General features: G+C 32.5%; 1 protein-coding gene across 1 annotated transcript; it reads left to right on the top strand.

Annotated features, from left to right (window-relative positions):
- Positions 1-775: 775 nt before the first annotated feature.
- Positions 776-15,819, top strand: LOC127724721 (glutathionyl-hydroquinone reductase YqjG-like). The gene is made up of 8 exons (XM_052231813.1): positions 776-1,019; positions 5,820-5,998; positions 6,904-6,976; positions 7,760-7,958; positions 8,259-8,352; positions 13,773-13,889; positions 14,988-15,104; positions 15,611-15,819. The coding sequence occupies exons 1-8, from the start codon at positions 935-937 to the stop codon at positions 15,704-15,706; spliced, it is 960 nt and encodes a 319-aa protein (XP_052087773.1). The 5' UTR covers positions 776-934; the 3' UTR covers positions 15,707-15,819.
- Positions 15,820-20,994: the final 5,175 nt, after the last annotated feature.

Below are 20,994 nucleotides of genomic sequence, written 5' to 3' on the forward strand. Positions count from 1 at the left end.
CATTTGTTTGAGAGAAAAATGTCAAAACTAGTTCCTTAAAATGTTTAAAACGAGATGTGCGGTAAACGACAATCGACAAAAGAATCAAAACTTTATAGAGATAGTGAAAAAGCAAGTCTCCATTTTAATGTTGTCGTTCTATTCATTTTTTTTATCTTATCTAATTTACTCACCTTTTTACACGCAAATTTCGTTAATTGACACATGACCTAATTAATTTTCATAGATGGCCAAGTGTAACGTAAAAATGAATACTGAACTGTAACATAAAAATGCAAGCCACATCGTATCTCAGCAGATAGTGAATTGCTTTAAGTAAAATAGAGTCAGACTTTGATAGAAAATGAACAAATATATAATATGATACCATTTGATTAAAAAGTAAATTTCGTCAATTGGTCCTTTATCTTTAATTACAAGTCATCGAAGAAAGAATTACAAGGATCCGTGTGCTTTTAATCAGTTCTTTTCATTCATTTGGGTTAAAATATTTTTTTCTTTTAAATTTATTTGCACACCCGGGCGTTTTGACGTAAACGTAGCTACGCGCATGGGAATTAAAGAATACTTTTAATTTTTAGTGTTCAAATAAGAAACATGATAGGAAAGCAATATCCTAAGACAGTAGCCATAGTTTTGCAATTGCAAAGCGAAAACATCGATAAAATTCTTTTAGGTCACTTCGCTTTATTTTCTCTTGTTTATTCTTTTTTTCCCAAAAAGACTTGTTCTGTTACAAAAAATTGTTGCAGTTAATTCCCTTTGTATACATGTTCCAAAAAAGTCTTAATTGAATCGTCGTTACACTGCAAAAATTGTAAACAAAAAATGAATGCCAGAATTTAGAACGTTAATGAGTGTTAATCGAGTTATAAATTAAGATAGAAGAAGTGCACAATTCGCATTTTAGTTGTACAGTGATTGAACACTAGCGATGTCTAGAAAACTTCTTCACTCTGTGACAAATACAAAAGGAGCTTTTGTTAGGAGCGAATCAAAATTCCGGAACTTCATCACAGGTAAGGTTGACAAATTAGGCTATGTTTACTCTGAGTTTCGTTTGACTGTTTGATACGGTCCACTCATTTTCACAGTTAAAACCACATATTTTTGTGCATCTCTATTTCTTTGTTCACTCAAGTTATTATTTTTACATGACGAGGAGAATATCACACATTATTTTTATTTTGCACCTTTTTTTGTTGGAATGAAAAAAAAATTGAATCTCAAATTCAAGGATCATTTTTTTTGAGATATGACATGTATTTGATTTTATTTATCTATGTCCTGTTTGTGGTGTGAATGTGATTAGGGGGGGGGGATTCATTCAGATCCGTGGTTTTTATCTGATTTTGGACAATAGCAAATTATTTTTTTTAAATATTTTTTATAATGTTTGTTTAAGTATTTTCTTACTTCTGAATTTAAAGTTCAATAGACGTTGCGTTCTGAATAAATTTCTTTAATTCAATTTTATTTATGATTCAGTCACAATATTTTTTTAATATCTGTCTCTAAAGTTGTGTGAAAAAACAAATTTAAAGGATTATGAAAATGTACACTAAACAAGGGCATGTTTGTCGAAGGTGCCTTAAGACATATCTTACGACGAGTGTCTCAGTTAGGACATGATTTTGGATGAAGTTATGACTGTCCTACAAAATGTCAGAGCATGCACATCAAAGCTCTCTTAGGATTATCTTAATAAGAAAAAACAAAGGATATGGGGCGAGACAAAAATAATAGGAAGTTTCATAGGAAATTTCCTGTATTTTTATCAAAAATATCTTACTCAATATCGTCATATCTAAAAATAATAATCTGCAGCGGTCTTATTTAGGGAAGAATTACTATTTTACTTTTTGGGGACATGACCACAACTCACAATATGTTTTAAAGCGTCTAGTTCTTTTTGTATAGAGATAATCTTTTCAATGTCCGTTTTTAGCTCACCTGGCCCGTAGGGCCAAGTGAGCTTTTCTCATCACTTGGTGTCCGTCGTCCGTCGTCGTCGTCGATAACTTTTTACATTTTGAACTTCTCCTAGATAACCACTGAATGGAATGAAACCAAACATGGCTTGAATGTTCCTTATGAAGTGCTGACCAACTGTTGTTACTTTGTATCTGATCCATCATCCAAGATGGCCGCCAGCGGGGACTTCGTTTAACATAGGACCCTATGGACAATACATACAAATGTCTTCTTTTAGAGATCCACTGAATGGAATAAAACCAAACATGGCATGAATGTTCCTTATGAGGTGCTGACTAAGTGTTGTTACTTTGAAACTGATCCATCATCCAAGCTGGCCGCCAGAGAGGGACTTAGTTTTACATAGGACCCTATGGGAAATACATACAAATGTCTTCTTTGAGAGAACCATTAAATGGAATGAAATAAAACATGGCATGAATGTTCCTTATGAGGTGCTGACCAAATATTGTAACTTTGTAGGTGATTAATCATCCAAGATGGCCGCAATCGGGGGACTTTTTTTAAGATAGGACCCTATGGACAATACATACAAATGTCTTCTTTTAGAAAACCACTGAATGGAATGAAACCAAACATGGCATGAATGTTTCTTATGAGGTGCTGACCAAGTGTTGTTACTTTGAAGCCGATCCATTATCCAAGATGGCCGCCAGAGAGGGACTTAGTTTAACATAGGACCCTATGAGAAAAACATACAAATGTCTTCTTTTAGAGAACCACTTAATGGAATGAAACCAAACATGGCATGAATGTTCCTTATGAGGTGCTGATCAAGTGTTGTTACTTTGTAGCCAATCAATCATCCAAGATGGCTGCCAGCGGGGAACTTAGTTTAACAAAGGACCCTATATGAAATACATACAAAAGTCTTCTTTTGAAGAACCACTGAATGGAATGAAAACAAACATAGCATGAATGTTTCCTTATGAGGTGTTGACCAAGTGTTGTTACATTTTGTAGCAAATCCATCAACCAAGATGGTTGCCAACGGGGGACTTAGTTTAACAAAGGACCCTATGGAAATATAAACAAATGTCTTCTTCTAGAAAACCGCTTAATGGATTGAAACCAAACATGGTATGAACGTTTATTTTGAGGTGCTGACCAAGTGTTGTTACTTTGTAGCTGATTTGTCATCCAAGATGGCTTGCAGCAGGGGGAGTAAGTTTAACATAGGACCTTATGGGAAATACATACAAATGTTTTCTTCTAGAGATCCACTGAATAGAATGAAACCAAACATGGCATGACTATTCCAAATGAGGTGTTGACCAAGTATTGTTACTTTGTAGCCGAACCATAATCCAGGATGGCCACCAGCAGGGGGACTTAGTTTAACATAAGACCCTATGGGGAAATACATACAAATGCTTCTTCTAGAGGAGCACTGAATGGAATGAAACCAAACATGGAATAAATGTTCCTTATGAGGTGCTAATGAAGACCTTAATACATATATCTTTCTAGATTGAGATATACTGTAAACTGTAAAAATATCAAGAAAAGAAGATCTACACATAAGTCAACATGAGCAAAATTGTCAATTGACATCTTGTTGGAGTTATTGTCCTTATAAAGTCATTTTCTACAATTTCAATGAATTCATTGGTAATTTCTGTAAACTTTACAAAAGTCTTCTGCTTTTGATTAAATTACGGGGCCAATATTAAACTAATATTAAGTTGTAAAACTTGTGCCTCATCCATTTGTTTAGTTTCTGAACAATAAAATATGTTTTAACTAAAAACCAAATTTGGCCTCAATCATTATTAGGGTATCTGTTATGATTTTAATCTATTTTAACATGATTTCCAAAACCAAATTAGAATCAGGTGAGCGACACAGGTTCTTGAGAGCCTCTAGTTATCATGCAGTTCTTGTCCATCAGTGACTTTGCCATTACTTGAAGGATTACAGTGACTTTAATCCGTTTTTGATTAACGTTTATTGTTACTCTTAAAAGTGCTTATTTTATGTTTTGTACTTTTATTATGTAATCTTAATTCTTTGGTAGCCTGTAAAACATTATCTCTCTTTACATTCTTCTAGCTGAAGCCCTTCTCTGGGTGCGGGATTTATTCGGTGTGTTGAAGACCTATTGGTGGCCTTGGGCAATTTCTGCTTTTTGGTCGGGTTGTTGTCTCTATGATACCTTCCCCGTTTCCATTCTCTATTTTATCATTCGTTTACTCTCAAACGAACATGAAGTATTTATTAAATACAAACTGGGTACTGCTCGCCAGCATGAGCAGCTTATTTATTGAACACGGATAGATTAATGGTAACAAAAATATTGAGTCCATCAGGTAACAGTGACCAGTGTGTTAAACGCGACAGCCTACAAAATCAAATTTGAGCAGTGAGAAACATGTTAATGTATAAAAAAAAAGAAACAAAACAATCACGTATTCAAGAGCTGAGATATGGGAAACTTTTTATCTAACTAAGTTGAACTGAATACGAGCTTCGAATGACAATACTCCTCTTAATTTACTTATGAAAAAAAAACTATTAAACTCTCTTAAAAAGGACCGTGGTAAAAAATGTCATATTCAACCGATTAGCGCATTGCGACAAATACTGACCATTCCGAAAAATTATTTGTTTTTAATTAAAAAAAAAACTGTTTAATATGTAAACACCAATGAGACATACAAGCCCATGTGTTTGTTGACAACAACAGAAATACGTTAATGCTCAACTTAAACATATTTATAACATGTAGATTGAAGTGTAGTCTTCAGTTGGAGTCAGCCTTTGAACAGATACCATTCTTTAACAAAATCCCTTACTGAAAGTCATTGTTTGTAATCGCACTACAAGTCTGACAGTTAGTTCTTGTCATATAAGAAATTCAAGGCCATAGTGGATTTGTTTTCTAGAGACAGACGACCAGTCTTTGGTTGGTCACCAAAATAAAGTGTTGTTACATAGACACGGCTATATTTGTCAATTTCTTCTGATAAACCTTTAGTTAGTTTTCGACATGTACTACAATATTTGATAGTATGCTTGATAAATATGTTTTGGAAGTTTTAAATTGATGGAAAAGTACATCTCATGAGCATTTTCGACTGTTGTCCAATCACATGCTCCATCTTTAAACTTAAGAATAATTGATAGCACATTTTGTATATTTTCTTACCTCCTGTACATTTCTTGGAGTATCATTGGTTAAAAGCTAACACATGGAGACCCTGTATATTCAATGTTGGGTTAGTGGGAGTGTTTTATTTTAACATGGTTAGTAGCAGTGTTACGTCAAAGACGTTAAAGAAAAATCTGAAACATATCGCACAAACAACAGATGAAAAAATTGATGATAAACGATTGAAAATAAATGCAGAAAACACTTTAAATGCTAACAAATTGCTATTGTTGATATTTGTTTTTGTGTAGACCAATGTCAGTAGGCTCTTAATATTGAAGACTTGATCACTAGCAAACTGTGTAACTAATGATATACCGAAAGCAAACATTTAAATCTTGTTTAACTTTAATAACATGCTCTATTCACAGAGGCGGATTTTGCCTCTTATGGAGCTACATGTTATATGATTAATGCATAGACTTTTTATACGTCGCACTCCAAACGCTGCTTAATTAGTTTGGTGCCCCCTTTTAAATCCTGGATTCGCATCCGATTCAGGAGTTATACTATCAAGTTTGTTTTCCTGTCTATCTTTGACCTATGATATTCAATTGACCATAAGTATCTTCTTAACTTGTTATCCTCCACTAACAGACACACAACAACAACATTACATGATGGTTTGGAAGTAAAAGTGGTTGTTATATCTTTCTATATTTTTTATTTGAAGCGGACGGATCCTCTGAGTTTCCAGCAGAAGCTAATCGTTATCATTTATACGTATCACTGGCATGCCCATGGGCACACCGTGCGCTTATAGTGCGGAGTATTAAAGGATTAGAAGATATCATTTCGTGTACAGTTGTTGATTGGTTCATGACAGATAAAGGATGGAATTTTACTGACAAGGTAGTTTTATTAGATGTTGTCTAGGAAACAAGATTAACCTGGTTCTATGCTTATTATTAGCAGTCTGCAATTACATTTTATTTAGATTTAAGAATTGTTAAAAAATAATTTCTCTTCAATACTATTGTACAAACTTGACATGGATGTGAATATAAAAATAGTTTTATGTCATTATTCGATAAATACATGGATTTTCCATCGTATGAATTTAAATAAAGCGATGGTATTATAATTGATGTTGTCGGAATTTTAAGTCGACATTGAACATTTTCATATATTTGTTGAACTATTTGGGAAAGGATAATAAAAAAATGTTATGTACATTAATATTCAGTACGGATTGCATTTAGTCACTACTGTATATAAATTTGGTTCCATTCAATTAATTATTCTTGATCTTAAGTTTTTTTTCGATTTTTTCGCATTCGAAATCCCCTCCCCATCCCCCACTATTCCCCTCCAAAAAATATACATGAAATATGGAGGAACTAGTGGATCCCGAAACAACTTTTACTAGAAATCGAGAGTCGCGTTGATTAATATATACATTCTGTTGTGTTATTCAAAATAAAGGAAAGGGTAGGGTACTCAATCTATCAGCTGCTCATCTCTACCGCAAAAAGGTCGAGTATTCCATTTTATTCTTTTTCGCAAAATTGCCTCTGCAATTCTGATTCACTTTGAATGATATGTTTCAGTAGTTCTGAAGCTCTGTTGCATTATTTAATGAGATTTGAGGTGACGGGTATGGTAATGATACCGTTTCAACGTACAAGGCAATTTTGATTGGAAGATGATTAAATAGGGGTCTTTTTTTAGGGGTCACTGTAGATTATTTGTTGTATCAGTTAGATGTTTCTTTAAATGCATCTCTAATTCAAATGTTATGTTTATATACCTTTCAGAAGGACAAATGTACTTTAGATACTGTGAATGGAAAAGAATTTCTCCGACAGGTTTATGAAATAGCTAGTCCCAGTAAGTCCTCTGTGATGCATGTCTGTATTTAATCTTTTGTTTTTATCTGTCAGTCTCTCATATAAAAATACTTGATCCTTTTTTGAAACAGTAAATAAACTACTTAAATGTTCATATTCGAAGCTATAATGCATCTCAAGCGGATTCATTAGTGCGCTTAAAAAGAACAAATTATATAGATGTAATGCAAGTGATATATAACTTACCTAATTGTGTCTGGTTAGTACTTGATATGTTTAAACTTCCCTACCAAATGTCAATCGGAAAACTGGAAATCTGGTGCTTAGCTCGTGAGGGGCAAGCAGTTCCTGCTCAACATGTTATAAGTTTAAATTCTCAGAAAGTTTTCCTATATTGGTGGCAGTGTTTGATGTCTTCCGATTGACATTTGGTAGAGAAGTTTAAAAATATCCAAGTACTAATCAGAAACAATAAGGAAAGTTGACGTTATAATATTTTCTATTGTTTATTTTGTTATTCTTTAAGCGGTTGAGCGTTCCTCGTGTAAAAGACTGATGAGATATAGATACTTTTTATTCAAATTCCAAAGAGAACCAAGATGTAAAAACATTTAAATACAGTCTATACCAGAAGTCTGGTAAGCTTAGGATAACTGAAATCCAAAGTAAAAATGTCAAGATACACTTACTAATTACTTTTTAAAATATTTATGTGACCATGTTAAGGCTGTGGCATTTTTTTAAAGACAAAAATAGTCTTTGTAGAACAAAATATGCATTAAGGAAAACCATAATTAACAAAGTTTTATTTAATATGTCATAGATTACGATGGACGGACAACAGTACCACTGCTTTGGGATAAAACAAAGAAAACTGTTGTTAACAACGAATCCAGCGAAATCATACGAATGTTAAATTCTGAATTTAATGCATTCTGTCCAACGAAAGAGCAATCATCTATCGACTTGTATCCAGAGAAACTACGATCACAAATTGATGACGTTAATTCCTGGATTTATACGTAAGTTTTTAATTTTAAATCGGTTTCAAACGAAGCTATAGCTTTGGTAGATAATATAATTTTTCAACTTCACTGAAAAATATTTTAAATAGCCTTTCAAGACGTCATAATTATTTGGACTAGGAAGATTTCATATGTTACTCATTTCATTAATACTGTTATTATTTACAACCTTAGAATGGCACCATTGTCGAATTCAGCATACTTATTTGTATTGTTTATCGTTTATTTGTGTTTCTATATAGTAGCAGTCCGATTGTTTGGATTTTATACTAATAAAATATCTTATCTTAATTTCAGAGACATAAACAATGGCGTATATAAATCAGGATTCGCCCGAACTCAGGAGGCATATGATACTGCTGTCACAGCTCTATTTAAATCGTTAGATCGAGTGAGTATATGGATTTGCAGTGTTTGCTATTATTGTAAAGATTTTGTAACAAAAATGTAATAGTGTTCAGTAACATAGAATAGTCCTACCCATAATGTTATGCTATACGTGCCATATTATGACTTTTGTAAATAATTGCTTTGCCTCTTTTCTCTATCATTTATTTAAATATTCTTTGAGAATTGATTTTTACTGATCTGAAATATATTTCGTTTATTTAATCTGCAAGTGTTTTTAGTACATGTGTTTTTAGTACAAGTGTTTTAGTACAAGTGTGATTAGTACATGTGTTTTTTTGTGTGGTAAACGTCAATGACAACAATTTCAAAACAGTTTGTGTGCTATTTTTATCTTTTAACAATTTGACAATAACCATTTAAGACAAATAACCTAAAATAAAACCATAGATAACCAAGAGGTTAATATAACGACTTTTCGGTGATAAACATGTACCCATACCAAATGTAATGCTCTAAATTGCCTCGAAGTATATACAAAATTGTGAATGAATTTAATAGAGGTCTACCGGCAATACAAAATATCCAAAAACGAAATAATTTAGAAGCTCCCATCATACATCTGATATAAACTTAGTCTTTCTTTATTATCTTGACCAGTAGAATAACAACACAGGGAAAAAAATCTGAGAAAGCGCTACTTTTCTCAATGATATCAGTATGACAAACGAAAGAAACACTGGTATATGAAAACAATTAATGAATGGCTATTATTTATTTTGAATTTATTGAACCATGAAATTAATTTTTGACTCTTCACATTGAATAATCCGCGAAGCGGATTATGTAAAATGTGAAGAGTCAAAAATTAATTTTATGGTTCAATAAATTCAAAATAAATAATAGCCATTCATTATAAATAAATTTCTTTCAAAAATAAGGCTCAAAGAGCTTTTTATATTATTTATATTAACAATAACAACGTACACACATGTTGGCGTATGAATATACACAACGTCAGAGTGGGCGTGTCGCCATAAAAATTGACAACATTGAAAATAAAGGTAATACTTTTAACCAATCAAAAGACAGTAACTACACCAAATTTATTTATTAGCAAATATCAGTATGACAAACGACAGAAACACTGGCTTACATGAAAACAATACCAAATTTTGGTATAACAAACGACAGAAACACTGTTGCATAAAAACAATACCAAATATTATTATGACAAACAACAGAAACACTAGCTCGGTTACATAAAAACAATACCAAAAATCGGTATGACAAACAACAGAAACACTCGGTTACATGAAAACAATACCAAATATCGATATGACAACGACAAAAACACTGTTACATCAAAACAACACCAAATATCGGTACGACAAACGACAGAAACACTAGCTCGGTTACATGAAAAAGTACCAAATACCGGTACGATAAACAACAGAAACACTCGGTTAAATGAAAACAATACCAAATATGGGTATGAAAAGAGACAGAAACACTGTTTCATGAAAACAATACCAAATATCGGTATGACAAACAACAGAAACACTCGGCTACATAAAAACAATACTATAGATTGCAACGTTAAATACGCGCTTACAAATTGTTTAGACCAGTCTGAAAATATTTTATCTGGCTTATATAGGAAACTATGTCTTCTTACTTTGCAAGTTACTTAAAATCTTTTACATTTTCAGTAGATTTTTCCCTTGAGCTTGTTTATTTATATAATAGCTTGTTCAAGTAACACGAGATTTATATTAATACTGTAAGCCTCATAAAAAATGAAAACAACACGTTATAAATTTCATGCGTCCGAAGCGCTTTTCTGGATTTACTTTCATCAGAAACGCTTAAAGTCGAATATTGAAAGCCAAGAATGTATAGTAACCTAAACAGTTGAAGAGCAATATATAGCCAAATTTATTTAAGATCAACTTTGCCTGGGGGAGTTGAAAACTCATAACAATAGATTTACATATACTATAAGAATCATGATATCTTTTTTGCGTGAACCCACCCCCTTATATCTTGCCGAGTTTTGGAAGCTTCTGTGGGCCATTCGGATATCTTTTGAAACGAGATTCTCGGAACCTCTCCAAAATTTTCGATTTTATGCAGGTAGTTTTCTATGTCTTTTATACCAGAGGCGGATTTAGGGGGGGCAGGGTACCCGGGCTCCCCCTTTTGTGGGAAAAAATTGGTTGATTATATAGGGAATCACGAAGGCATGACTGGAGCGGGCCCTCTCTTAGGCAGTCAGTGGGCCCCCCTTATGAAAATTCCTGGATCCGCCACTGGATACGGTCCCTCTATGGATAGGCTACCACTTGACATTGTATATTTCAACACAGTTCATTTGTAGATCGGAAAGTAAAAAAATAAAGACTAGATTGCAGTAAAAAATCATTCATATTTTGGAACCTATTTGCCTTTTGACAAACATATGTTTTTTTAATAATACGCATATTATCAAATATTATATAATATCAATTATAAAGATATATAAACGCAATTATATAATGCATGTTTTGAGACGGTCCCTGTACGCGTTGTGTGTGTAGTATTACATACAACGTGCTATTGTGCATTGTGACAATAAACCTGGGAATAGTTAACTTTATTGATATATAATGTCCCAGAATAAACTTATTATTTCTGAACGTTTACGACGTGAGATTTTGTATTTTAATCAAAGCCTGGGAAAATGTCAGAAAGCATGAAGAAAATTAACAAAACGATATTTCTGTTATAAATATTTATCTTAGATCTGAAACACAGTGGTCGGAGAGCAGAGAGATGCTTAAAAACAAAAGGATTTTTCTGTCAGAAATATTTAATTTCATTAATAGATACACCAAGAGAATATTCTTTAAAATGATTGTTTAAACTGAGACTAAATTTATCCTTAATAGAATATAATTGCAATTGTTATACATGTATTAGGTCGAAGAGGTTTGAACAGTGAATACATTTATAAAACTATTTGCAACATATGAGCATCAATGAGCAGAGATGCGTACACATAAGTTAGTATCTAAATTTTAAACGGTAGTGAATGAAAAAATACTTTCATAGTTTCAATTCACAAGGAATTTAAATCCTTGCATCTCACGAAAAGCGTAATTAATATTTTACAATAAAAAAACAAATAATTACTACGTTAATTACTTTATACTGTATTAGTATGGCTTTATAAGTCTCTACTTATATTGTATGTATCAATATATTCATATAATGGAAAGTTAGACTTTAAGAAGAGATTGATTTGATAAATAAAATGTCCATAAGAAAAAACACGACGTTTGTGTTTATTGATATTATATTTTAAATTTCCAGGAAAGATTCATTATCCGGAATGTATGTTAATCACATTTCAATTCTTTTTTTCTTTTTTTTATGTAAAAAGTTCCAACTTATAGGACTAGATCTTTGTAATATGGTACGATTTTGAAAATTGTATTTATTGTGTTGACCAAGCTATCCTACACACGTCTTGGTTCATTTACATTATATACCATACTTTGCGATCACACAAATTCCGGATTAAATGGCAATGAATCCGGAGTCAAAACACTTGAGGTAGGTAGTTTGACATCCGAATTCAACTATTAAACATTAGATTTGAGCCTAGATTAATATATGTGATGACGCAAATGCATATTCTTATCTTAAGTATCAGTGCGTATGCTTTCCATTTACTATTTCTTGCGCAAGAAAACCACGTGCATGGATAAATATTAATTTCACTCGCGAATGTGAATTTTCGCATTTCTTATCTAAATTCCGGACACGGCAGTAAGAGCTTGACATGTGACTTTCAAGCATTGGTCATTATATAAATAACACATAGCTGACAGGGTGATAGAGCAGATTGTTACCCCAAGAAAACATTGTCATCCGCGGCGAAGCCAAAGTTGACAATGTCTTTTCGAGGGGAAACAATCTGATCTACCACCCTCTCAGATATGTGTTATTTACTTTATTATGCTGAATGTTCTGCTATTACTGTCTATTAAATTTCAAAGTAATAAACTATGACGTCTTGTACATAACAACCACCCAATAAAGCGCACATTTGATCAAGGATCTCCGTGAAGGGTAATAGAGTCTTTGCCATGGGATAGAGTAAATTGTCTACCTCGTATTAACCAATCAGAATCCTGCATTTTCACATGAAGTATAATAACATTACTTAATGTATTCTAACCTCTAGCTGTTTCTTTTTTTCTTTTTCTTTTTTGGGTGACTGTCCTATTGTAAACTTTGAAATTTAAGAAATACTAAGGATTTTCTACCCCAGGAATAGATTACCTTAGATGTACATGTATTCGGCAAAACCTTTGTTCCGAAATTTTGGGTCCTCAATGCCGTTCAACTTCGTACTTTATTTGGTCTTATTGACTTTATTTATTCGAGCGTCACTGGTGAGTCTTGTAGACTAAACTCGCGTCTAACGTACGACATTTTAACGCTGGCATCATTTATTTCATATATCTACATATTATATTTATATAAATTAGTTCTTTTGAGAGTATGTTCAGGTATTCATAAAACTTATGAAAATAAGATATACTTTCCTCAAAACCAAGATTTCCTGTGGAAAAGTTGGATTGATTTAAGTAACTTCAGGAAATCCTTAAAATTTGAGATGTTTTATGAGACCAAAATAATTGACAGTATATAATAGGTCCCAAACGAAGCCTCTGCGTTACCCTCAAGAAAACTATACGAAACCTTCCATTTTAAGTTGCATACCACACTGTTTCACTTCACATGGAAATTGGACTTTAAATTTATCTAAATAACATCTACCATGTGTAAAAACAGTTTCAATAACAAGTATAAGAATAATTGAAGACATCCAGAAAGCAAAATAAGAAGATATGAAAGACTGAATGAATGCATCCAGATTATTAAGCAAACTGAGTGCTTAAATTTATATTGCGATTGGTTTTTACAATTTGCATTAGATATCGACTTTGCAGAAAATGAGATTTGCAATAGGATTAAGAAAAAATACTGTACACTCCCAAGTAATAAATAAAATAATCATGCCTTAAAAGGTAAATTAAAATAGTAGCTGTATATATACACTTTTCTATTCACAACTAAAATCCAACATTGCTTTCAATTGACTTGTGCAAGAATCAACACACAATTACATATTTTCAATAAAGATGTTTTAACATCATCATTACGATACCTTATTCTATTCACAGCAAATTATTTCAAATCAAAAGCAAAAAATAGTCAGAAACAATTTTTGGTGACCAGTCAGCGGTCTCTGGTTCACATATTGCTTTTCTCTTTTGAAAGAAAGTAACTTGTTTTGTTTATTTGATACTTTCAACATTTTGCTCAATCTGATAACAAAGTTTGATCGTTTTACATGGTCTTTATCATTCAAGGACAGCAATTATCCTATTAATCATGTACTTAATGTAGGTTGAAGAGATACTTTCCAAGAGCAGGTATTTAGTTGGTGACCAGTTAACGGAGGCAGACATACGGCTATTTCCTACGTTGGTTAGGTTTGATGCTGTTTATCACGGTCATTTCAAGGTATGTTTATCTCAAATACAATAGACAATTCCAGACCTCAAGTTTCATATAGAGCTGTCAATAGTATATATAGAGGTACCGAATTATATCGTTTTTTAAACGTTAACGTACGCGTATCATTAAAGTCGAGCGTACATATATTGATTAATTCCAATAGTAAAAGAAAATGACCAGGTCAAATTTGTGAATCCTTTTTATAGCCTATGATTATGACTAACTGCTCATGCGTGAAACAGATTGGACCAGATACATCACTACGAATTCACCATGCAGTTCCAATAAATGTTAAAACTCATTAAAAATATAGCAGAATCATAATTAGGTACGTTAACATTTAAATAACGCTATAATTCGGTACCTCTATAAATACAATGCAACTATTGGCAGCTCTATATGATACACGAATTACAAACCCGGCTTATAGTGTGGTGATATCGAGAAGGATGGCCATCGAATGAGGAACAGTATAGGGGTGCCTTTTTTGTGTAACTAACTCTTCCAACAGCTTTGATGTCAGATCCTTGAAACTTCACAGAAAGATTGCACACATATTGATATTGTGCAACTGTTATTATTGAATTGTTTGCGGAATTTCGACCTTTTTACTGACCTGATTTTTAGCAAAATTACAATATTTTTTGGGGGTAAAATCAATTCCTTCTGTAGTTTTCAACTATAATCCTTGACGCTGCACAGAAAGTTGCTCTACCTATTATAGGGTGTTTAATATATTTTTTGCATTTTAAATTTCCATATATTCAAACGTTAATTATACACCATTAGCTATTATTTAAGGGACATCCAATGCAACCCGGTCAATTGAGTCTTAAATACAATATTATTTCGAATAAAAGAAATAAGTTTTCTTAAAAAATATCAGAATTGCAAACACACTGCAAGGTATACAATAATACCGAGTTACTTTATAAAGTGTTAATGGAAGGACATGTGTATCATGTGGAAATTTTCTCCCATGATTATTGCTCCTCATAAATGAATTACATTACTATTTTGTTCTCATGTTTTTCGGCGAGATATTTGTTGAGTAAAACGTGCTTTTTATAATGTTTTATGAAAACAATATGATGTTTATTGTAGTGTAACAAGAAAAGAATAATCGACTACCCGAACATGTGGAAGTATACAAGAGATATATACCAGACAGGTGGTGTATCACAAACGGTCGATATGTGTCACATAAGGTGGCATTATATGGTGAGTTGATCTTTGAACATTATCACTGAAGTGAAAAGAGAGTGTTGAACTGTTCTATTCAACCACAACAAATCGAACTTGGGAAATATTTCCGTTTAAACCCTCTTGTGTTGACGGAATAAGCTTAGAAATACATGAAGCGGGAAGAAAGTTTTGCCTGAACTCGTTAGAACATGTCTTAATCAGTTTAAAACGATATTAACTTTTTCAGTCATATATGTATACCATTGAAATGAGTTACTAAAATTACAACCATACCTTCTAATTTACCATGAGATAATGTATTTTTAGCGGTATTTTCAAAAGTGGTAAACGGAAATATAGTAGAATTTTGAGAGGAAATATGTATGAGGTATAAATACATACGAGATGAAACAGTCCTTTCCATTCACATGAAAGAAACAATATTATTTCTGTCAGTTATAATTTATAATCTATATATATGTATAGAATTTGTGATTACATAATATAAACAATATATATTATTTTTCTATTTACAATTTCAGTATAGCCATGAGAGTATTAACCCCTACAGAATAATTTCGGTTGGTCCTGACCTTGATTTCAATGAACCACATGGAAGAGAAAAAATGAAGCGTTAGCAATCAGATAGGATCGCATAATGACAGTTTATCAATATTTTATGGAAATATGAGGAGACAATTAAAAAGAAAGACTTTGAAACAATGCATTCGTTTATAAAGAATAAAAAACATTTACGTATCGTCGTTTCATTTTTAGCTCACCTGGCCTAAAAGGCCAAGTGAGCTTTTCTCATCACTTGGCGTCCGTCGTCGTTAACTTTTACAAAAATCTTCTCCTCTGAAACTACTGGGCCAAATTTAACCAAACTTGGCCACAATCATGATTAGGGTATCTAGTTTAAATAATGCGTCCGATGACCCCGCCTACAAACCAACATGGCCAACATGGCTAAAAATAGAACATAGGGGTAAAATGCAGTTTTTGGCTTATATCTCTGAAACTAAAGCAAAAGTATTATGGTTGCATTATTTCATGCATCAATTGTAAACAAAAATATCAGGTGAGCGACACAGGCTCCTTGGATCCTCTAGTTCCAGTTGCCACTTTCTAACATCTCTGGGTAATGCACAAAGGAATTGTAAGCTAAGATATTGTATGTGCATACTTCAGTTTTACTATTTGAACTTGGATGTTGGCGCTATGACTTAGTAATTTTATAGCTCTCTTAAAGCACTTTTCCAAGATTCTTGAACTACCACTGATTAGACTATCCTTCTGGTCTACTAGGCTAATCACATGGAAGGTAACATGTAAATGAAATTACAAAATATAAAACTTATTAGTTTCGTGCGTTCAAAGCGCTTTTCTGGATTTGACTTTATCGGGAAAATTAAAATCCAAACACTCCGATGCCAAGGATATATAGGACCTAAACACGTGAAGATCTATATGACCAATAGAGACATTAAAAAGGTCAAGTTTATCTATGGTCAATCTTGCCTGAGAAAATTTTCGTTTCTTATGTAAGATGTCTTTTATGTGTTGTTTGGTTTCGGTGTCTCATTGCATTATGCTCAACATCTATTTTAATTCACATTTTTTATTTCACTTTGGCAATTTAGTTATACTGATTGATATGTACTGATTGATATTTAAGTCTTAGATGCATGATTTTTTTATTAGTTGTTATTGGCTTTGAACTAGCTTTCAGTAACTGCGAGTACTCTCAGATCTGTACTTAGTGTTTTTTTTTGTTGTGGGAATGTATAAGTATCCTGCCACGTCCGATCTGTATTTCTGCTTTGTATCGATCTTATGAGTTAAGCCCTTTTCAACTGATTTTTATAATTTGTTCTTATATTGTACTGTTACACCATTGTCTTAGGTTAGGGGGAGAGTTGGCGCCTTCAAACTAGTTCAACCCCGCCACATTCTGTATGTACCTGTCCCAAGTCAGGAGCCTGTAATTCAGTGGTTGTCGTTTGTCGTTGTGTATCAAATTTGTTTTCGTTCATTATTTTGTACATAAATCAGCCGTTAGTTTTCTCTTTTGAATTGTTTTACATTTGTCATTTCGGGCCTTTTATATCTGACTATGCTGTATGGGTTTTGCTCATTGTTGAAGGCCGTACCTATTGTTGTTAATTTCTATGTCATTTGGTCTCTCGTGGAGAGTTGTCTCATTGGCAATCATACCACTTCTTATCTTTATATTTTATAGCACATGCTTTTGGTAAATAAAAACACAAAATCAAATAGAAATTTATTTGATAGTTGATGTATATAGAATATACGAACTGGTTATGTATGAAGACAAGAAGCTGCTTTTAATTACCTGGACACAGGCTGCTTCATGTAAATGGATCGGATTTTCATGGTTGAAAGTAGTAACAAGAAGATTAAATAAAAACATGCACAATATACAATTCCAATATTTATTTTACAAAATGTTTGTTTATTATTATAACTTTTCGTAGAACACATTCAGTACGTTTACCCTTTTGCATATATTTCATGTATCATATACTATTGATATCTTTTACAGGCACCATTTGACAGTTTTTATGTTCTTAGATATGGTCCGGGTACACAGTTATCGTCCTTTGATTTTCGTTGTCCGATATATATAGTCCCTAGTGTGGACAGTGTGTTACTTGTCGATTTGTTTTATACCCCTTTCAAATTTATTTCTCCATGTTTTATGACTCAAATAGTAAGTAGGGGGGTGAAATGACACTGTAAAAAAAAATGGGTCCTGAATTTTAAAGTAAAGTAGTGATTTGGTCCAGCTGAAAAATGTTAAAAATTAGCACTTCGGAAGCTGTCAAAAGATTTGAAGACTTTTGATATAATTTGTCCCAAAAGTAGTACAACACACTGTAAAAATATTATTGAGAAAGCGCAGGTGGGATTTTTTTAATTTTCATTTATTGTCTAAAAGAAATGCACTACGAAATAACTGTGTACTCGGACCATATGTTAAACAATCCACTTATATTTACAGTTATAAAAACTCTTATTGCATGCAACTTTCGTTTATTTGTGTTTTGATTACGCAATTTTCGATCATCATCATAACAGTTTGGCCCTTATTGTTGTAGAGTTTTTTTGGTGTTTCAATTAATAATATTTGTCACGGTGTGTTGCTGATTCAAGTTTTATACTTGCCAAAGAATTTAAATAAAGAGAGAGAAAGACTAAAGGAGGAGCGAAATAATTGCTGAAATGAACTTTGTTGTATTAAAGTTCACAAAAGAGATCGGATCCAGCAGTGATATCCTATCAAAACTATTTCTCGTTTTTGCCGAATACTCAAATTTGATCAAGCAAACTGATTGGCAAGCTTTATTTTTGAAATATAACACATTTTTAATTTTAATTTTGGAAATCAGAACTTTAGTATTAGTAAAATATCTTTGATAATTGTTCAATCAAACAAAACTAAAATAGCTATATGATCTCCTACATGACAAATAACGTTATTTTTTGTGTTGAAAAGCCACGAATAAATAGAAAACCAGATATTTCCCCCGTCATTTCGTGGAAAATTTGTAAGACAGTACACGGACATCAATCCAAATAAATTGTAGCTCATACACATCCGGAGATGCTTACTTAATTGACGTATCTAGCCTCACTCTATTTGGAGATCATACAGTCCCAACTGTTTTATGTTTCTTAATAAATATACGTTCAGAGTTTTAAAAATAAAATAAACAAAGATACAGATATAAAAAAAAACCATATGCTTAATAGTTTTATGAACGATCAAAGACGTGTGTTTGCAGTTACATATTAAGATTAAAATTTACATTATGAATTTATCATAAGTCATATTTACAAAGCAAAATTAAATTTAGGCAACAAAACGGTCGCATTTTTGCTTATTCAGAAGTTTCAGTAAATCGTCATTGCCAGCAATTCTTTTATTAGTTTTTGCGGATTGTAAACCAAACAAACTATGTTTATACTTGTTCAGCATATACTTGACCAAATTATTCATTCCTATTCTACAAGCATTGTTCCATATCGATTCTAAATCAATAACGCTATTTTTACATTTATCCAATAATATGCACAACACCATTTGTTCGTGATTATTGAAGCACGCATTTTCTATTGCAGAATCAAAATTAAAGGTCTACTGTTCACATAAGAAGTATAACAATATCTCGGTGCACAATCACTGTTGAATGCACACTCAATTCCTAATAAACTGTGATTAAATTGTAATAAATGTCCAACCACAAGAAGATTACCCCTTGCACATACCCAGTGCATGACCGATTTCCTACCAAACAAATTTGGGTCTACTTTTCTATATAAATATGATATGAACGCCGCATCATTTTTGTCGCAAGCGAATTTCATCACTGCGCGTACATCAAAATCTGCATGTATAGACTCCTTGTAGTAAAAACATTATCACATCCTTTTATTCTCTTTCTATAGCATTACTGATAATTGAGTTCAAATCAGATGATTGCAAATCAAAATTCTCAAGAAAATACTTTTATCATCCCGATGTTATCACTTACAGAAGTAGATTTCTTAACGGATGACATGTCGAATAAACTATGCGCTGCATTTTCTAAAAGATATATAACCATTTCATCGTTTCTATTTTCACATGCCCATATTCCATGACAGTATATCTATACCAAACAAAATTTGGTCCAGTTTTCTCAACATCATTTGTATCGCACGCTTGGTTTATTACTGTACGTACATTTAATCTGCTTGGATTGACTCTTTCTAGTATGAACATTATAATTAAGTCTTTTTATTCCTTTCTACAGCAAATCAGATGATTGCAAATCGAAATTCTCAAAAAGGAATTTTATCATCTTTTATTAGAGCGTTTACCAGAACTGATTGAAAATTGAATTCGTCTTATTTTTATACGCCCGTCAAAATTTTGACGGAACATATTATGGTATACAAATGTCCGGCGTCCGTCTGTCTGTCTGTCTGTCCGGCGTCCACATGTCGCACCTTAACTTGAGAAAGACTTATCCAAATTTCATGAAACTTAACATAGTTGTTTCTTATGATGGTCAAACGATCTGTATATTTTTTTGGTGAAAATAAGATTAAAACTTTTTGAGTTACGGGACTTTGTAACTAAAACAGGGGGTGTTTTTTTTCACATGTCGCGCCGTATCTCAAAAACGATTTATGATTATTGCTTAAAACTTTACACACTTCTTAGTTATATTATTCTAAAGGTCTGTATACGTTCTGGTGATGATTCAAAATTTTATTTTAGAGTTATTGAGTTTTTTGTAAAAAAGGGGAGAGAGGGGGTGTCACATGTCGCGCCGTATCTCAAAAACGATTTATGATTATTGCTTAAAACTTTACACACTTCTTAATTATACTAATCTTAAGATCTGTATACTTTTGTGATGATTCAAAATTTTATTTTAGAGTTATTGATTTTTTTTATAAAAAAGGGGGGTTTTCACATTTCGCGCCGTATCTCAGAAACGATTTATGATTATTACATAAAACCTCACACACAAAACGACGGGCGTATCATGCGCTCGTGGCTTAGCTGTTTATTAAATATGTTTTTAGAAAGATTTCAGTTTTCGATTGCCAATTTGAAATGCCTAACTAATAGCTGTTTACACATTGAACAAATTATACTCACTATTTTCTAACAGATACATCACCAATTCATCGTTTCTATTCTCACATTCCGATTCAATTACAGTATTGATATCAAACATATTGTCATTCAATTTCTAAAGTCAAAAAATATTTGAATTCTTTATTACCACTTTCACAAGCCCAGATCATCACCGAAGGTATATCAAATAAAGTGAGAGTATTAAGTTTCCGTCTGTCATATGTCCATTGTCCTTGACCTCATTTTTATGGTTCAGTGACGACTTGAAAA

The sequence above is a fragment of the Mytilus californianus genome, unplaced genomic scaffold (genome assembly GCF_021869535.1).
Source record: "Mytilus californianus isolate M0D057914Y unplaced genomic scaffold, xbMytCali1.0.p SCAF_14, whole genome shotgun sequence".
NCBI classification, from domain to species: domain Eukaryota; kingdom Metazoa; phylum Mollusca; class Bivalvia; order Mytilida; family Mytilidae; genus Mytilus; species Mytilus californianus.

What these genes read in the sequence shown, in the direction of transcription:
- LOC127724721 (XM_052231813.1), top strand. Translation starts at nt 935, where the DNA reads ATGTCTAGAAAACTTCTTCACTCTGTGACAAATACAAAAGGAGCTTTT. An exon ending in TTATGAAATAGCTAGTCCCA is followed by an intron (nt 6,977 to 7,759) that starts GTAAGTCCTCTG and finishes AATATGTCATAG; the next exon opens with ATTACGATGGACGGACAACA. An exon ending in GTTAATTCCTGGATTTATAC is followed by an intron (nt 7,959 to 8,258) that starts GTAAGTTTTTAA and finishes TCTTAATTTCAG; the next exon opens with AGACATAAACAATGGCGTAT.